The following is a 15,899-nucleotide window of genomic DNA, read 5'->3' as shown; positions in this document are numbered from 1 at the left end:
TTATAAGAGGTATACACCTTAAATATAAGGACACAGTGAAGTTGAAAGTAAAAAGATGGAGAAATATATAGCATGCAAAAAATGAATAAGAGAAAGCTGATGTAGTTATTACAGATATCAGACAAAATATACTTTATAGCTAAAGACATTACTAGCAATAAAGAGAAATCTTTCATAATAATAAAAGGGTAATTTCTATGAGGAATACATACCAATTTTAAACTCGTATACATCTAATAACAGCTTCAAAATAAATGAAGACTATTTGAGAGAACTAAAAGGAGAATTAGATAATCTACAATTACAATGGGAGACCAACACATCCCTCTCAATAACAAATACAGCAAACATATAAAATGATGAGTTGATATGAGAGTTATACACATGATTAACAAAGTTGACTAAATTGACACACATAGGACATTGCACCCAACAAGAACAAAATATTTATTTTCTTCAAGTGTACATGGAAGATTTACTAAAATAGGCTGTATTCTGAATCATAAAGCAACGCTGAACAAATTTTAAGGATTGAAATCATTGAGAATATTGTTTTCTACAGTGAGATAAGCTAGATTTCAATTTCCAAAAAGGTATCTACAGAATCTCTATGTATTTGGAAACTAAACAATGGTCTTCAAAAAGACCCATGGTCAACAAAGAAATCACAAGGGAAATTTAAAATAGAACATCTGCATGACCTTTGGGTAGGCAAAAATTTTTTTTGACAAGACAAACTAAGGGAAAGACATATAAATTGGACTATAATAAAATTGTGACTTCTTCATCAAAAGGCATCATTTACAGTGAAGAAGCAAAGCACAGATTAGAAGATATTTATATATATGGCAGAATATATTTAAAATCTCTTACAAGCTGTTAAGAAAAAGACAAACAAATAGAGACTGGAACAGTCTCTTCACAAAAACACTGGAGTAGTAATTCACAAAAGACAATAACCGACTAGAGCCCAGATGCCTCCTGGGGAGGGAAGTGGTTTCGTGAGGAGAATTTGAGTTTAAATTATAAGACCTAATTATGAGTGATCAAATCAAATTCATCGTGGACAATCTCAATAAGGAGCCTTTTAGGAAGAACTGTAAATTAATCACATTTGATTCCCTGGAGCCAATGCAACTATTACAAGTTCTCAGTGATGTTCTGGCTGAGATTGACCCAAAGCAAGTTGTTGACATCAGAGAGGAGATGCCAGAGCAGACAGCCAAAAGGATGTTGAACCTTCTTGGTATCCTTAAATACAAACCTCCAGGAAATGCCACGGACATGAGTAACTTTCGTCAGGGTCTGGTGATTGGAAGTAAACCTGTAATTTACCCAGTGCTCCACTGGCTTCTTCAGAGGACTAATGAACTGAAGAAAAGAGCATATTTAGCTCGTTTTTTAATAAAACTTGAAGTACCAAGTGAGTTTCTTCAGGATGAAACCGTGGCTGATACCAATAAACAGTATGAAGATTTGATGGAAGCCTTTAAAACTTTGCATAAAGAATGTGAGCAGCTCAAGACATCTGGATTTTCTACAGCAGAAATAAGAAGGGATGTCAGTGCAATGGAGGAAGAAAAGGATCAGCTCATTAAGAGAGTTGAACGTTTGAAGAAAAGGGTGGAGACAGTTCAGAATCATCAACGGATGCTTAAAATAGCAAGGCAACTTCGAGTTGAGAAAGAGAAGAATTTCTTGCACAACAGAAACAGGGACAAAAGAATCAGCTATTTCATGCAGTGCAGAGACTGCAAAGAATACAAAACCAGTTGAAAAGTATGCGCCATGCAACAGCAGATGCGAAGCCTGAAAGTTTAATGAAGAGGCTAGAGGAGGAGATAAAGTTTAATTCATATATGGTAACTGAAAAATTTCCTAAAGAATTAGAGAACAAGAAAAAAGAATTGCATTTTTTACAGAAAGTGGTTTCAGAGCCTGCTATGGGTCATTCTGATCTTCTTGAACTTGAATCTAAAATAAATGAAATGAACACACAGATCAGTCAGCTGATTGAAAAGAAAATGATGAGAAATGAGCCAATTGAAGGCAAACTGTCACTATATAGGCAACAGGCATCCATCATTTCTCGTAAAAAAGAAGCCAAAGCTGAGGAACTTCAGGAGGCAAAGGAGAAGTTAGCCAACCTAGAGAGAGAGGTGTCAGTGAAGACAAATCAGACCCGTGAATTTGATGGCACCGAAGTTTTGAAGGGAGATGAAGGGACACGGGTTCGAGCCCTGGTCCAGGAAGATCCCACATGCTGTGGAGCACCTAAGCCCGTGCGCCACAACTACTGAGCCTGCGCTCTAGAGCCCGTGAGCCACAACTACTGAGCCCACGTGCCACAACTACTGAAGCCCACACGCCTAGAGCCCGTGCTCCACAACAAGAGACGCCACCGCAATGAGAAGTCCGTGCACCACAACGAAGAGTAGCCCCCGCTCGCCACAAGTAGAGAAAGCCCGCATACAGCAACGAAGACCCAGCGCAGCCAAAAATAAATAAATAAAATAAATTTATTTTAAAAAAACCAAACCGCCCCCCCAAAAAAAAGACAATAACCAAATGACCACTAAACATGAAAAAGTGCTCATCCTCATTAGTCATTATGAATATTCAAATTAAAACTACAATGAAATACCACTGCAGATCCACTGGAATGGTTAAAATTATTAAGATTGACAGCATCAATTGGTGGTAAGCATGTGTGGAGCAACAGGAATTCTCATGTACTGCTGGTGGGAATATAAGTTTACATAACTTTGGGAAACTATTTGGCAGTATCTACTAAATCTGAACATATGCCTATTCTTGATGAGCAGTTCTACTCTCAGGTACATTCCCAGCTGTAATATATATGTATACCAAAGGACATTTGCAAGAATCTCCACAGCTGCACTATTTGTAAAAGCCAAAAGCTGCTGTTAACCCAAATGTCCATCAACAATAGAATGGATAAATTCTGGTATATTCACTTAATGAAATACTGTGCAGCAGTGAGAGTGAATGAACTATTACTATATGCCACAATGTAGATTAATCTCACACAGAGCAAAAGAAGCCCGATTAAAAAAGAGTTAATACTTTGTGTTTTCTAAATGGAATTTATAAATTATAAAGTTAAAAAATAGGCAGAATTAATCAGTGGTGATAGCAGGGAGGATAATGGTTACCATTGGTTGGGAGGAGTGATTAGGAGGAAGAACGGGGGAACTTTTGGGGTTGTAGTGTTCTGTTTCTTGGTCTAGAACAAATGTATGTTCACTTTGTGAAAATTCACTGAACTGATCATACATGATTTATGCATTTTTCTGTATTTATATTTCAATGAAAAGTTTAACTAGAAAAAAAAAAAGCCAGCACATGTCCGTCTCACTCTGTTCACTTAAAAGAAGTGAATGAGTATATCTTAGGTAATCAGTATAATTTTTAGGAAATTTGAAATCTTAAATGCTTAGAAAGATTATTAATAAGCAAGATTAAAATGTAATAAGCAGATAAAGTATTTGTATGAATGAATTTTGGCATTTTATCTGTAAGTTAAAAAAAATTACAAATGAGACTAGCTGCAGTTACTGTTCTTGATTATAAAAGTAGCTCTAACTTTGTGCATTTATTAATATAAAGTCTAAGCTCTGAGTTGTATTAAATTTTTTTGACAAAAACTTCTATTATTTTAAATATATCACAAATATTCTATGGCTACAGGCCAACTGTGCAGGAAGATGGAGGAGATGTAATCTATAAAGGCTTTGAAGATGGCATTGTACAGCTGAAACTCCAAGGTTCTTGTACCAGCTGCCCCAGTTCAATCATTACTCTGAAAAATGGAATTCAGAACATGCTGCAGTTTTATATTCCAGAAGTAGAAGGTGTAGAACAGGTATGCCAATATTGTATGACAGTTTAGGTTTAATATTAAAATGAATTTTTTGGAAAGAAAAATTCATGACCTGACATTTTCTTCCAGGGCTATATCGTCGTGTTACCATTGTTATCAGACTTGCAGGCTCCTTATTTAAGAATTAACTTTAGTATTATGAATTACCTACTATGTGCCCAGCGTTTTTACAAGTGTTACCTCATTTATCTTCTAACAACGCAGTGTAATAATATTAAGTAAGTCATTTCCATTTTGTACATGGGAAACAGACTCAGAGGGCATACTGCTGCTCTAGAAAAGTTATGAAAAGGGGATTCAAAACATGATGAAATTTTATAGATGAGGTTTAGAAGTCCTTAGTGGAACAGCTCCACTACTTCCTATTTAAACACTTCTTGTTCTTAAATGTGCAGGCAAGAAGCTCATCAAGAAATCATACTTTGTTGTACAGTGAAACAGACTACTGAGTAGAGTAATAGAGCTTTATCTATAGCCTGATGTCAACATTTTTTCTGCCCCAAGATATCTAAGGAATATAGTACAGTACTTTCTCAGCAGTGATAGTGACCTTCACTGCAGTAATTCTGAAACAAGAGGCATGGCCTTATGGAGAGAGATTATCAAGCAAGGAAAGAGCGTATGGAAATTAGAAATTTGAAAAAACTCTTCAGGTAATTCTGTGACTTTAAGGAGAGGGCATCATCTCCTCTCAGCTCCTGTGAGACTCACTCATCTCTGGGTAGTATTTAAAACTGTCCTTTTGGTACAATACATGCTGTCTCCTCTTTGAAGTTCTTATCAGTCCTTCACTTGGAATTAAGCTGTACTTCTGTGCAAAGCTTCTGTGTATCTGTTTCAGCTTTCTGTTCAGGGGTAATTTCCTTGAGAGGTTTGTAATCGTATCTAGGTCTTTGTGTTCTTCAACACTTAGCCTTGTGTGTTGTTTACATCGTTTGTATTAAATAAATGTTTAGAAACATTAAAAATTTAGGAACATTTTTGCCTAAAATAGAAGTTGATTGACAAAATTTTTTGGATTGGGTGCTGCTGAGATTGGATATAAAAATATCAATTCCTTGGAAGTAAATATCCATTTTTTACTCAGCCCAGAAGAAACTATGAGGGAATTGTTTTTCCGTTGATTGTTTCAGATCAGAACCAGATTCATCTGGATTTTTTTAAAATTAATTTTTGTTCCATTTTCCTCTATATGCCTTTTTTTATATAAATTTATTTATTTTACTTATTGTTTTTTGGCTGCGTTGGGTCTTCGTTGCTGCTCACAGGCTTTCTCTAGTTGTGGTGAGCGGGGCTACTCTTCGTTGTGGTGCATGGGCTTCTCGTTGCGGTGGCTTCTTTTGTTGCAGAGCATGGGCTCTGGAGTGCAGCCTCAGTAGTTGTGGCGCACGGGCTTAGTTGCTCCACGGCATGTGGGATCTTCCCGGACCAGGGCTTGAACCCATGTCCCCTGCATTGGCAGGCGGATTTTTAACCACTGCACCACCAGGGAAGCCCCTCTACATGCCTTTTTAAAAAATTACAGTAGTTAACACTTTGGTCGATTGACAAAGGAAGGTTTTTATTCACTTGTCCAGGGTGGGGTGATGAATTGGCAGTTGGATTATAAACCTGAATTGGCATTTAATTATAGTAGGTATGGTGAAGAGAAAAAATAGTCTTAGGTTTATATAACTCTTTTCCTTTCCAAAGGGGTTGGTTTTTAGTATCTGAGTAAAATATTAACTCATGAAAAGATACTAATCCTTTCTTTTTTTTCTTCAAGTATTCATTAGTATCTTTCTTAACTTACTTGAAATGAGAATCTTCACATTCTTCTAAGGTTTAAAATGAACTTTTATGTCAGTAAGACCAAAATAATTAGTTGCTAGTATATTTTGTTTCTTTACCTTTTTTAGGGATTCATTTTTCTAATATGTATTTTTACAATAACAATTTGGTATAGCTCCCTAGAATGTATTTAAGGAAATGAGATGCTTTTGGAAAAAAAAGCAAAAACATCAGTTATATATATTAGTCATACAGCTAGGAAATACCAGTTATCATTATAGTCTTCTCTGTCCAGCTGAGACTCTGCTATTGGAAGCCTCCTTTGGGACAAGGAAACGAGACCAATGTTTTATTTAACTTGCTAATATTCAGTTTGCTTTTATGTTGTTAGAATATCAGGTTATGATGCAAACCTTGTGCTTTGGGGGCTGTTGGTAGATTTATTCTTATTGGATTGGCACGCATTGTTATAGATTAGAGTATTTCAGGTAAGCAAGTAATATTAAAATCAGGAAAATAGCAATTTCTAATCCTTAATTCTTAAGTTCTCTATGTTTTTTTGTTTTAGGTTATGGATGATGAATCAGATGAAAAAGAAGCAAACTCACCTTAAATTAATTTGAGTTTTCTTTGGGCCCAGCAGTTGGACTTGTTGATACATATACTAAGCTTTTATTATTAATCTGCTAAGGAACTTGAGGATTAATAAAATATACCCTTTCTTCAGAGAATGATATATAAATATTGCATGTTTGCTTTACCTCGTATGAGTTATTTATAACATCCTGAATCATCTTCTGCACAGGGATTTTATCCAGGGATATTTTTATTTTTGTTCTTCATTTCTCATGGTTCCTTCTTTGCATAATGTGTGAAGCAGTTTAAAATACATCCCCCCAATCTAATTTATTTACTTTTTTAATACAGAAGTAAATAGGGAGAATTTTTTTAAGATATTCTAAAATGGCTAAGCTTTTTATGAGATGTTTGAAACTATGGTTACTGAATTTTTACCTTGTTAAAAAAAAACACTAAACAATTTTAGTTTTAAAATGGTATCTGCCTAGTAGCCCCCAATGTAGTATCACATAACTTCCCACTGAAAGACCAAAAAAAAAAAAAAAAAAAGAAAAATCATAATGCTGAAAACTGATGAAGAACCAAGTTCTAGAATGTAGACAAAATTTCCATTGATTACAAGACAGAGCAGGCTGAATTGAGAAAAGCTGCCTTAGTATGCTCAGGCTTTACCTTATGATACAAAATCTGTCTGAAAAAAAGATGTGAAACTGCTTGGTCCTTCTACTGGCTTCTCCTGACTCAGAGATCTATAATCTGTACCATGCCAAAAATTTGGACGGTTATCTTTCTACCATATGTGTACTGCTTTTTCAGATAGCCCAAGTAGCAAATTATCTTTCTCTCTTGTTTTTCTATAGGAATTCAGATTCAACAGTTCACAGACAGTATCAGGAAAGGAAAGATAGGTACCTTGCATCTTTGGAATTCTGTTCCCCCAAAGTACTGAGATTAAAATAGGGATGGAAACAGAAAGAACTCTGGCAGTTGTGAATGCTGGAAAGAGAAGTTTTAATTTTTGTTCTTTTGGTTCACAGAACCAGGCATTGCGGTTGGAGAATTTGTTTCCTGAGCCATTATAGATGAATTCAGGTTAGACTATGGGAATTACTATGTAAGGTAGGCACATTAATCTGCTGAAGCTACAAGAAATTGAGATTGTGGAGGAGATGCAGTTAATGACAAGTTTTGGGTCTGGCCACGAAATAAGTGGCTGAGGTGAGTGGGGGATTTAGTTACTGGAAGAGGAAATCATGGAACAGAGAGGCCAAGTTATTGGAAAGATTTTCTACGAAAGGGAGCAACCATGAAGAACAAGGAGGAAAGGTGGAGAAGAACATTCTAGGCATACAGAACGGTGTAATCAGAATCTGGAAGCTGTGGAATGTATTTGGGAACTGCAAGAAGCTGAGTAGGACTTGAGTGGAAGGTGGAAGGGCTTAGCTGGAAATGGTGCAGAGGTAGGCATTGGGTAGTGAGGAGAATGCTGCAGACACTCTTGGTTGCCTACTCAGCTTACACCCCTGCTTCTTACTGAGAGAGGCCCTCTCAATTATCATTTGCTTGCAGTGTGCCCACGGAAGGGAGGTCTCACTCAGTCCCAGGGGATAAATTATAACTAGTTTAACTCGGACATTTTAACTCCTTTTTTCTTTGCCAGTCATTAGTCTGGGTATGGACATATGACCCAACTCTGCCTATGAGCTGTAAGAGAAAGTCTGTTGGTGAGCTCTGGAAAGGTTTTCTTCCTTGATAGAGAAGAAAGTTTATGTAAAGAAGGCTCTTTTCCTATCCATTCCTTTCCTTCCTGCTTGGTATACTGTAATATGAAGACTTGATGTCCAAGGCTCTGACAGTCAGCTTGTGATCATGAAAACCAGTTCACTAAGAATGGCAAAGAGGAAGGAAAACAAAAAAGGGGGCCTGGATCTTTGAGGACACTATTGACCTTTGAGCCAGCCTGGGAACCACCAGTGTTCAGAGTATCACGTGAGATAAAAGTTTTTCTTGTTACATCAGGTATTCTGTCATTTGAAGCTGATTGCCTTCTAACAAAGAGCCTGGTAAATCATGGAGAACTTGGTAAATAATTTTACTGCTTTTTTATTTGTGGCAGACAGTGCCAAATGTCAATCTTAAAATGATAACAAATTCACATTTTTAAATTAATTGAGCCACTTTTTCAATCAAAGATTAATTTAGGTGTAGTTTAATCACGTAATAGTTTTACATTTTGAATGTTTAAGTTATATTTAATTTCCTCCCACATAACCCTGAAGAAAGAAAGTAATCATTCACTGTTAGTTGTGTTTCACTAAAACAAAAATAAAAATTAACCCCCAAAATGTGCAAAATGTTTTTACACGAAATATTCTTGAAAACACTTGTTGGGACTTCCCTGGTGGGCCAGTAGTTAAGACTCCACGCTCCCAACGCAGGGGGCCTGGGTTCGACCCCTGGTCGGGGAAATAAGATTCCACATAACACAACTAGCCCGCGTGCCACAACTAGAGAAGCCCACGCGCCGCAACGAAGACCCAGCGCAGGCAAAATAAATAAACTAAGAAAAAAACAAAAAAACTGGTTGTCTTAACAGAAATTAAAAAAACAAAACAAAAATACACTGTAACTATGGGACATTTCAATATGTATTTGAAACTGAGATTATTGGCCAAAGCACCTGGAGGGTTTTTTACTAAACAAAATTAGGGTGAAGCCTGTCAAGGAGTGGGTAATTTCCCCCTCTACCCCTTTTGAGTTCTTGTGACTGGACTAACAATAAAATTGACACAAGATAGATTAACAGGAGAAAAAGAAACAAATTTTAATTCTTGCACACAGAGGTCTCATAGTAATGGGACCTAAGAAGTGGCCAAAGCAGTTAGCTTTTACATTCTTAGACAAAATTAATTTGAGAGGAATTGACAGAACAAAGAAATTTAGGTTTGGGTGCTAATTAGTAAGGAATTTAAACAGTTTGGACTTGGGTAGTGAGTCAGGAAGGAAATAACAAGGTTTGTTTAGATAGTCTTTTGGCCTGAATTCCCTATCTGGTGATAAGGATGTCTTCCTACCTCCCAGTACAGGGAGGGCGCCTGTCACATGGAAGATTTATTTCCTACTTTCAGGGAGACAGGAGGGTCAGAGTCCCTCTTGTATCAGCCATTTCTTAAGTAACTTTAATTCAAAATAATATGACATTGAGGCATATTTTGAGGTGCCTGCCGTGAGCCCCACCAAGCCCTATACAGAATGATAAGGAGCAAAATATATAAAAATAGACTTTCATTGAGCATTCACTATGTGACAGTGTTCCCAGCACCTTATATTTATGAAGTCATTTAATCCTATGAGATGGGTAACTATTATTGTCCCCATGAGGCACAGAGAGGAGAAGTACATATTCCATTGCCATAGAAATTAAGTGGAAAAGCCAGGAACATGGACCCTGACATTCTGGCTGCAGAGCCTATGCACATTGCCTTTAGGGAATTGGACCCTCGCACCTTTCCTGAGTATTCCTACCTCAGGGAAGGGAAAAGCATTCCTTGTCTTCATAGGTGCTGCTTCCTAGTGGACCATCTTTTACTTGCTCCAGACCATCATGGGCCAAATGTGTACATTTGTACACATTTGTGTGCATATGTGTACATTTTTTTCATGCAGGAATATGAAGCTGGCTGCTCTCCAGTCCAGTGGGAATTTACATCATCCCTTTGGGAAACCCCAGCCTTATACTCTGCTTCTCCACATTAGAGTTATCAATAATAATTCCACAGGGTGCTTGCAGTCTGCAGAATCGACTTTTGAAAGAAACTCTAGAAAACAGTATTCTTTTGTCTCCTTACATTTGGAGTCATCTTTCAGCTCTAGGCAGCTCCCTGAATGGTCCACCTCTATTTTGGCTCTGATCACATCCTAGAAGATAGAAATAGTAGATAGATAGGACCAGGTAATCTCATGGTTTCCAATTTGTTGACAATTTCTTGGCAGTAGAATGAGTTTCTTTCTAGCAGAGGTAGAAAACTCTGCCCCAGGTTCTGCCTACTGGGGAAATTTGGAGCCATCCTGGAGGCGAGAATTGGGGAATGTATTAATTCTAGTTGGAGTCAGCACCCTTTGTTCTCAAGCCTGAGGAGTGAACATCTTTTGTTAGTGTTTTCTTGGTGTCCTTTCATTCTTTTAGCCCTTTCCTTTGAAGAACTTCTACCTATTCCTGACTCTATGTGGCTCTGGTGGAACTGTCCAATCACCGTGTCCTACCTTCTTTGCCACCAGAGTGGGGCGTATGACTCACTAGACCCATCAGAACCCTTGCCTAGAATATAAAAAGTGAGGATGGAGGAATAGCCTCTCTCCCCTTGGACTGCAAGCTGTAAAGATGTGATTCCAGAGCTGTTTTAGGGTCTTTTCCCTGTCCATGAAGTCAGAGAGAGAATCAAAGAGGGTTCTGACAACATTTTTTGTGTGCCTGGATATAGGTGTACCTGAAGCTGTTTGTATGTCTGTCCTTTCCAATTACATTAGCCAATAAATCCCCCTCTTCAGCTAGTTTGAGTAAGTTTCTATTATTTGTCATTGAAAGCTCTATCCTCTAGAAATTTAAAATAAATACATATATTCACGTTGAGGAAGTCAATAAGATCACCCTTCGATGGATGTATTAGTCGGGCTTTCTAGAGAAACAGAACTAGTAGGGGGGAGAGAGGGAGAGAGAAATTCATTTTATGGAATTGGCTCATGCAATCATGGAGGCTAGCAAGTCCAAAATCTGCAGGATGGGCCGTCAGGGTGGAGACAGGGAAGAGCTGACGTTGCAGTCCAAGTCCAGTTCGGCTGGGGAATTCCTTCTAGCTCTGGGGAGGTCAGTCTTTTGTTCTATTCAGACTTTCAGTTGACTAGATGAGGCCCATCCACGTAATGGAGCTCATTGTGCTTTACTCAAGAGTCCACTGATTTAAATGTTAACTTCATCTGAAAGCATCCTCACAGAAACATCCAGAATATAATATTTGACCAAATATCTGGGCACTCTAGTGCAACGAAATTGACCTATAAAATCAACCATCACAGTGGGTAAAGTTTGCCTTCATCACCAACTTATTTCTGATTCCTGCTTCCATAATTTGGCCTCCTTTCTCTGGCATTACCATACTTAGTTCCACATGCCCTTATATTGTCCCTTTCTTGCCCAGTGTCATCAACCAAGGTAATCTGTCCAGGTCTGCCTTCCTTCTAATTTCAGAATTATCTTTATTTTATCCCCATCAAAGCTTGCATTTCCTCAGTGACTTTTTCACACCTGGTATCCAAATAAAAATAATCTCATAGTTACACTCTAAAATGTAATAGATGATAATGACTTAATGTAGATCTCCTTGGGCAGGGAGAGGTGTTCTGCCTTAAATATATTTGTACAGGTGGAGTTTAGGCAATGTGATAGGGAAGAAGTGGAGGTAATTTTGCACAAGGGAACTTTCTGGTTCCCTTATAATCCTATTTTGTGAGTGACTATCTAGTCCTCTATAGTCAAGCCCTAACTCACATTTGATTCCCTTCTTAATGCTTCCTTTTAGAAAGGGCAAATACACAGATGCAAAGTTTAAGATAGGATTCTTCTCTAGGGAACTGCCAATAGGTTAAAGTATAGCTAGACTGTTAAATGCTTGAATACAGTGGTGGGAGATGATGCTGATAAAACCGACAGGAGTGAGATCTGAATTACCAAGGGTGTGTGCATAGGAGTCTGGACTTAATCCTGTAGGTGAAGGATACCCACTGAATTGGAAGCAGGGAGAAACAGGATCTGATCTGTGTTTTTGAAAGATCACTCTGGTGTGAAAGTGTCTAGGATGAACTGGGGTAGGGGTGGAATCAAAGGGATTTACTTAAGGGGTCTTTCTGAGGCCCTGACTGGTGCCTTCTCTTCTGTTCATTGCTTCCTTCTCAAAGGCCTTCGTGGCTCAACCTACTTCTTTTCCCTTTGACACTTGCTACCATCTTCTCTGTCCACTGAAGTACACTTCTCCATATAACTCCATAAGAAGTGGGATATATATGCCCCTGCTTCCCATATTTTTGTAATGCACAGGGCTTTTAAAATGTTGAGATATAATTGACATATAACATTATATTAGTTTCAGGTGTACAACATGATTGATGTATATATTGCAAAATGATCACCACAATAAGTCTAGTTAACATCCATCACCACACATAGTTAAAAATTTTTTCCCTTGTGAGGATAACTTTTAAGATCTACTCTCTTAGCAACTTTCAAATATACAATACAGTATCATTAATTATAGTCACCATCCTGTACATTACATCCCCAGGACTTATTTATTTTATAACTGGAAGTTTGTACCGAGGCCATTTTAATTTTAATAATTTTGTTGCTATCAATACTTATTATTGTAATCCAGATAAGGGATAACAAAACTCACAAATATGGGGGCATTTACGAATCTTATAAAGCTATTTCAATTATGGTTCTTCGTTTCTTTAGCAATGGCAATGAAATCCCTGATGGCCTTCAGGCTGCATGGCAAGGAGAAGGCTGAGAACCATCATATTCAACAGGACTAATCCCATGAACAGGGAAATGGACTTACGTAAAAAGACAATGAATTACACCCCGTTACCATCATCATTATTATTATTTTTTTTAGTTCAGAACTTTTGTTCAGGAGAGAAAATCTTTTCCATTTCCTCGGATGTTTGAATTAGACCCAGATGTCTCCTTTCCTTCATAGGACATTTATTTTCTTCTCCTCCAGTCCTTACCCTCAAAGGTCCAGCTAAAGCAAAGCTATGTATAGATGGGGGTCAGACAAAGTTCTTCCGTATCGGTGTCTTGATTGGCACGTGTTTACAAAGGCTCTTTGTTGCAGTGGGTTGGTGAGGTTGTTCAAGGTTGGGCTGGGAAAATATTGACCTTCAAAGTTTCTTCCTTGAAACTGGTGCAAAAGCACCTTCCAAAATAGCTGCAGAATGGAGGTGGACAAGACAAATTGATAGTCATGATGGAGTAGAAAGCAGAAGAGGAAAGTAAGCGTTCATAGATTATTATAGTTTGAGCATGAGCACTTTGGTGATACCACTAACATTTTCTTTGTTCCATCAACAAGTTTTCTGGTGATGCACAAAGGTATTGTTTAAACTTCGGAATCATACCTTCACTCCTTGGCAATATCACTAAGGTTCTACCAGAACCTCTTAGATGAGGGTTCTGAGGCTAATATATACACACACAGAGACTTTTTTTTGCCTCTTGAATTAAAAAATGTGTTGTCTAGTAACAAACAGTTCACTGTTTTTTAACTTTGCTCTGGGTAATTTAGGAACCTGTTTAAGGGCCTGAAATATTAAAGGGCTTTCAGGTGAGTACTTTCATTAGTTAAGTGTGACATTTTCCTTTCTTTCTTTCAGGACACTTATAAAAGGGCATCTTTTTCTTTCTCTTTTTTTTTTTTTGAAAACAAACAACTTTTTATTGACATATAGTTGACTTACAATGTTGTGTGAGTTTCAGGTGTACAGCAAAGTGATTCAGTTTTATATGTATATTCAGTTTTATATATATATTCTTTTTCAGATTCTTTTCTATTATAGGTCATTACAAGTTATTGAATATAGTTCCCTGTGCCATACAGTAGGTCCTTGTTGGTTATCTATTTTATATATAGTAGTGTGTATATGTTAATCCCCAAATCCTAATTTATCCCTCCCCCCGTTTCCCCTTAGGTAACCATAGGCTGTTTTCTATGTCTGTGAGTCTATTTCTGTTTTGTAAATAAGCTCATTTATATCATTTTTTTAGATTCCACATATAAGTGATATCATGTGATATTTGTCTTTGTCTGACTTCACTTAGTTTGATAATCTGTAGGGCCATCCATGTTGCTGCACATGGCCTTATTTCATTCTTTTTTTATGGCTGAGTAGTATTCCATTGTATATGTATGTACCACATCTTCTTTATCCGTGCATCTGTCGACGGACATTTAGGTTGCTTCCATGCTTTGGCTATTGTACATAGTGCTGCTTTGAACATTGGGGTATGTGTATCTTTTTGAATTAGCGTTTTCATCTTTTCCGAACACATGCTAAAAGGGCATCTTTTTCCCTCTAAGAAAAGCTGAAAAGCCCTTTGCTCATTTGATCAGATAACCAGCCATAGAAAGTCAATTCTGCTAAGAACATATGACTTTTTTCCACTCCTTCAAAAACATTTTTGATCCCTTACTTTGTGCTAGGGTTTATACCAGGTGTTGGGTATGCAAAGACTTGTTCTACTCTCAAGAAACTTAGCTTTGTAGGGAAACGTATTAAAAAATCATAAAATATTGAAGCATATTGCTTTAAAGGAGGCAGCTCAAAGAATGAGAGGTTAATGACTCCTCCAGCCTCTCTGGGGGAAGACAAAAAGGGTTTCCCCCAAGAAGTAGCATTTAAGCCGAGATGGGGTGGGGATTCCCCAAAGAGTAACCAATATGTGCAAAAGATTTGAGAATGTTGGACCCGTTGGGAAACTACCTGTTCAGGGTAGAGTGTAAACGGCTGAAAGGTGGAGTAGGAAGAGAGCAGTAGTGTGAGGTAAGACCAGACATCTGGGATCAGAAGACCATGCAATGCTCTGTACGTCAGGCAAGTTTTTATTTGATTCTAGTCTTGGGCCATTAATAGCGTTATAATAACCATCTACATTTGACTAAAAATAGCATTTACATCTTCTTAAAGCAAATGCTCAGGTAATACATTTTCAGAAACATCATCTCTCTCTGATTAAGTCTCTCTTGGCAGGACTTGTGCGTTAATTCATAGGATTAATAGTTCATGAGTCCCATGTAAGGCTGTCAAATCCAGGGAATTCCTACTGTCTGAGACGTGGGCCATCAGAAGTATGGGCCAGCAGAGTTTCTTAAGCCCAGGCGCCTAGTGCTGGATAGTTGAGCCTTACATTCGACCCCCTCCCCCTCTGCAAAAAACTGGGGGTTATGGAGGCAATGGATGGGGGTGGGAATGGGGAGCGGAGGGCTTTCGAGGCCAAGAATCTGACTTAGAGCTTAAGTTGGGAACTGAATCGCTGTCACCAGAAAGACTGGCCAGACCTGATTGGTACCTCTCTTCCCTCACCTCACTCAATTCTTTCCAATTTTTCTACAACCTTATGTCCTCCTTCCACCCTGACTTGTTTGTTTGTCCCCCAGGATCAGGCATCCTGCTTTCTTCCTCCTCTCTCCCCGCTTGGTGGGGCGCCGGAGCCTGGGGCCTTGGACTGCATTAGGCGCGTGCCCCAACGCTATTTGCTTTGGTAACAATTCCATCCTCTTTGTCAATCTCTCCATCGTTCCCTGCCAGCCGCCGAGTTCTTTCCCTCCCGCAGGGCAGCGCCTCCCGCTGCGCGCCCGGGGGTCGGGCGGCTCCAGGAACCTCAAGCGGATGCGGCCGCGAGCCGGTGCCACGTCTCAGCCGCCAGCAGGCCAGCGCCTGCGTGGGCTCCGGGGCGGTGCGGGGCGGGGCGGTGCGGGGAGGCGGGACCTGCGCTTGAGCGGCGCGGACGCAGCCCAATGGGACCTGCGGGCGGTGGCGGCGGCGGCGCGGTGTGCGCCGGGGGGCGGGGTCCAGCGGCAGTTGCTGGCAA

At 38.8% G+C, this 15,899-nt stretch overlaps 2 protein-coding genes across 8 annotated transcripts in view; both read left to right on the top strand.

Moving 5' to 3' along the window:
• NFU1 (NFU1 iron-sulfur cluster scaffold) overlaps positions 1 to 6,430 on the top strand; it is a 29,507-nt gene extending 23,077 nt beyond the window's left edge. For all 7 annotated transcript variants that reach the window (XM_068564848.1, XM_068564847.1, XM_068564850.1 and 4 more), the window contains 2 exons: positions 3,712 to 3,886; positions 6,243 to 6,430. In XM_068564848.1, the coding sequence (XP_068420949.1) occupies positions 3,712 to 3,886; positions 6,243 to 6,287 (220 nt within the window). In that variant the 3' untranslated portion in view covers positions 6,288 to 6,430. The remainder of the gene's footprint in view (positions 1 to 3,711; positions 3,887 to 6,242) is intronic.
• Positions 1,000 to 3,642, top strand: LOC137778112 (intraflagellar transport protein 81 homolog). The gene is given in 3 exon segments (XM_068565117.1): positions 1,000 to 1,678; positions 1,681 to 2,231; positions 3,631 to 3,642. Coding segments are annotated over 3 exon segments (1,203 nt in total). The 5' UTR covers positions 1,000 to 1,038.
• Positions 6,431 to 15,899: the final 9,469 nt, after the last annotated feature.

Source organism: Eschrichtius robustus, chromosome 15 (assembly GCF_028021215.1).
Source record: "Eschrichtius robustus isolate mEscRob2 chromosome 15, mEscRob2.pri, whole genome shotgun sequence".
Classification (NCBI taxonomy): domain Eukaryota; kingdom Metazoa; phylum Chordata; class Mammalia; order Artiodactyla; family Eschrichtiidae; genus Eschrichtius; species Eschrichtius robustus.
The sequence above is the reverse complement of the archived record's forward strand: the minus strand, read 5'-3'. Positions and strand labels throughout refer to the sequence as shown.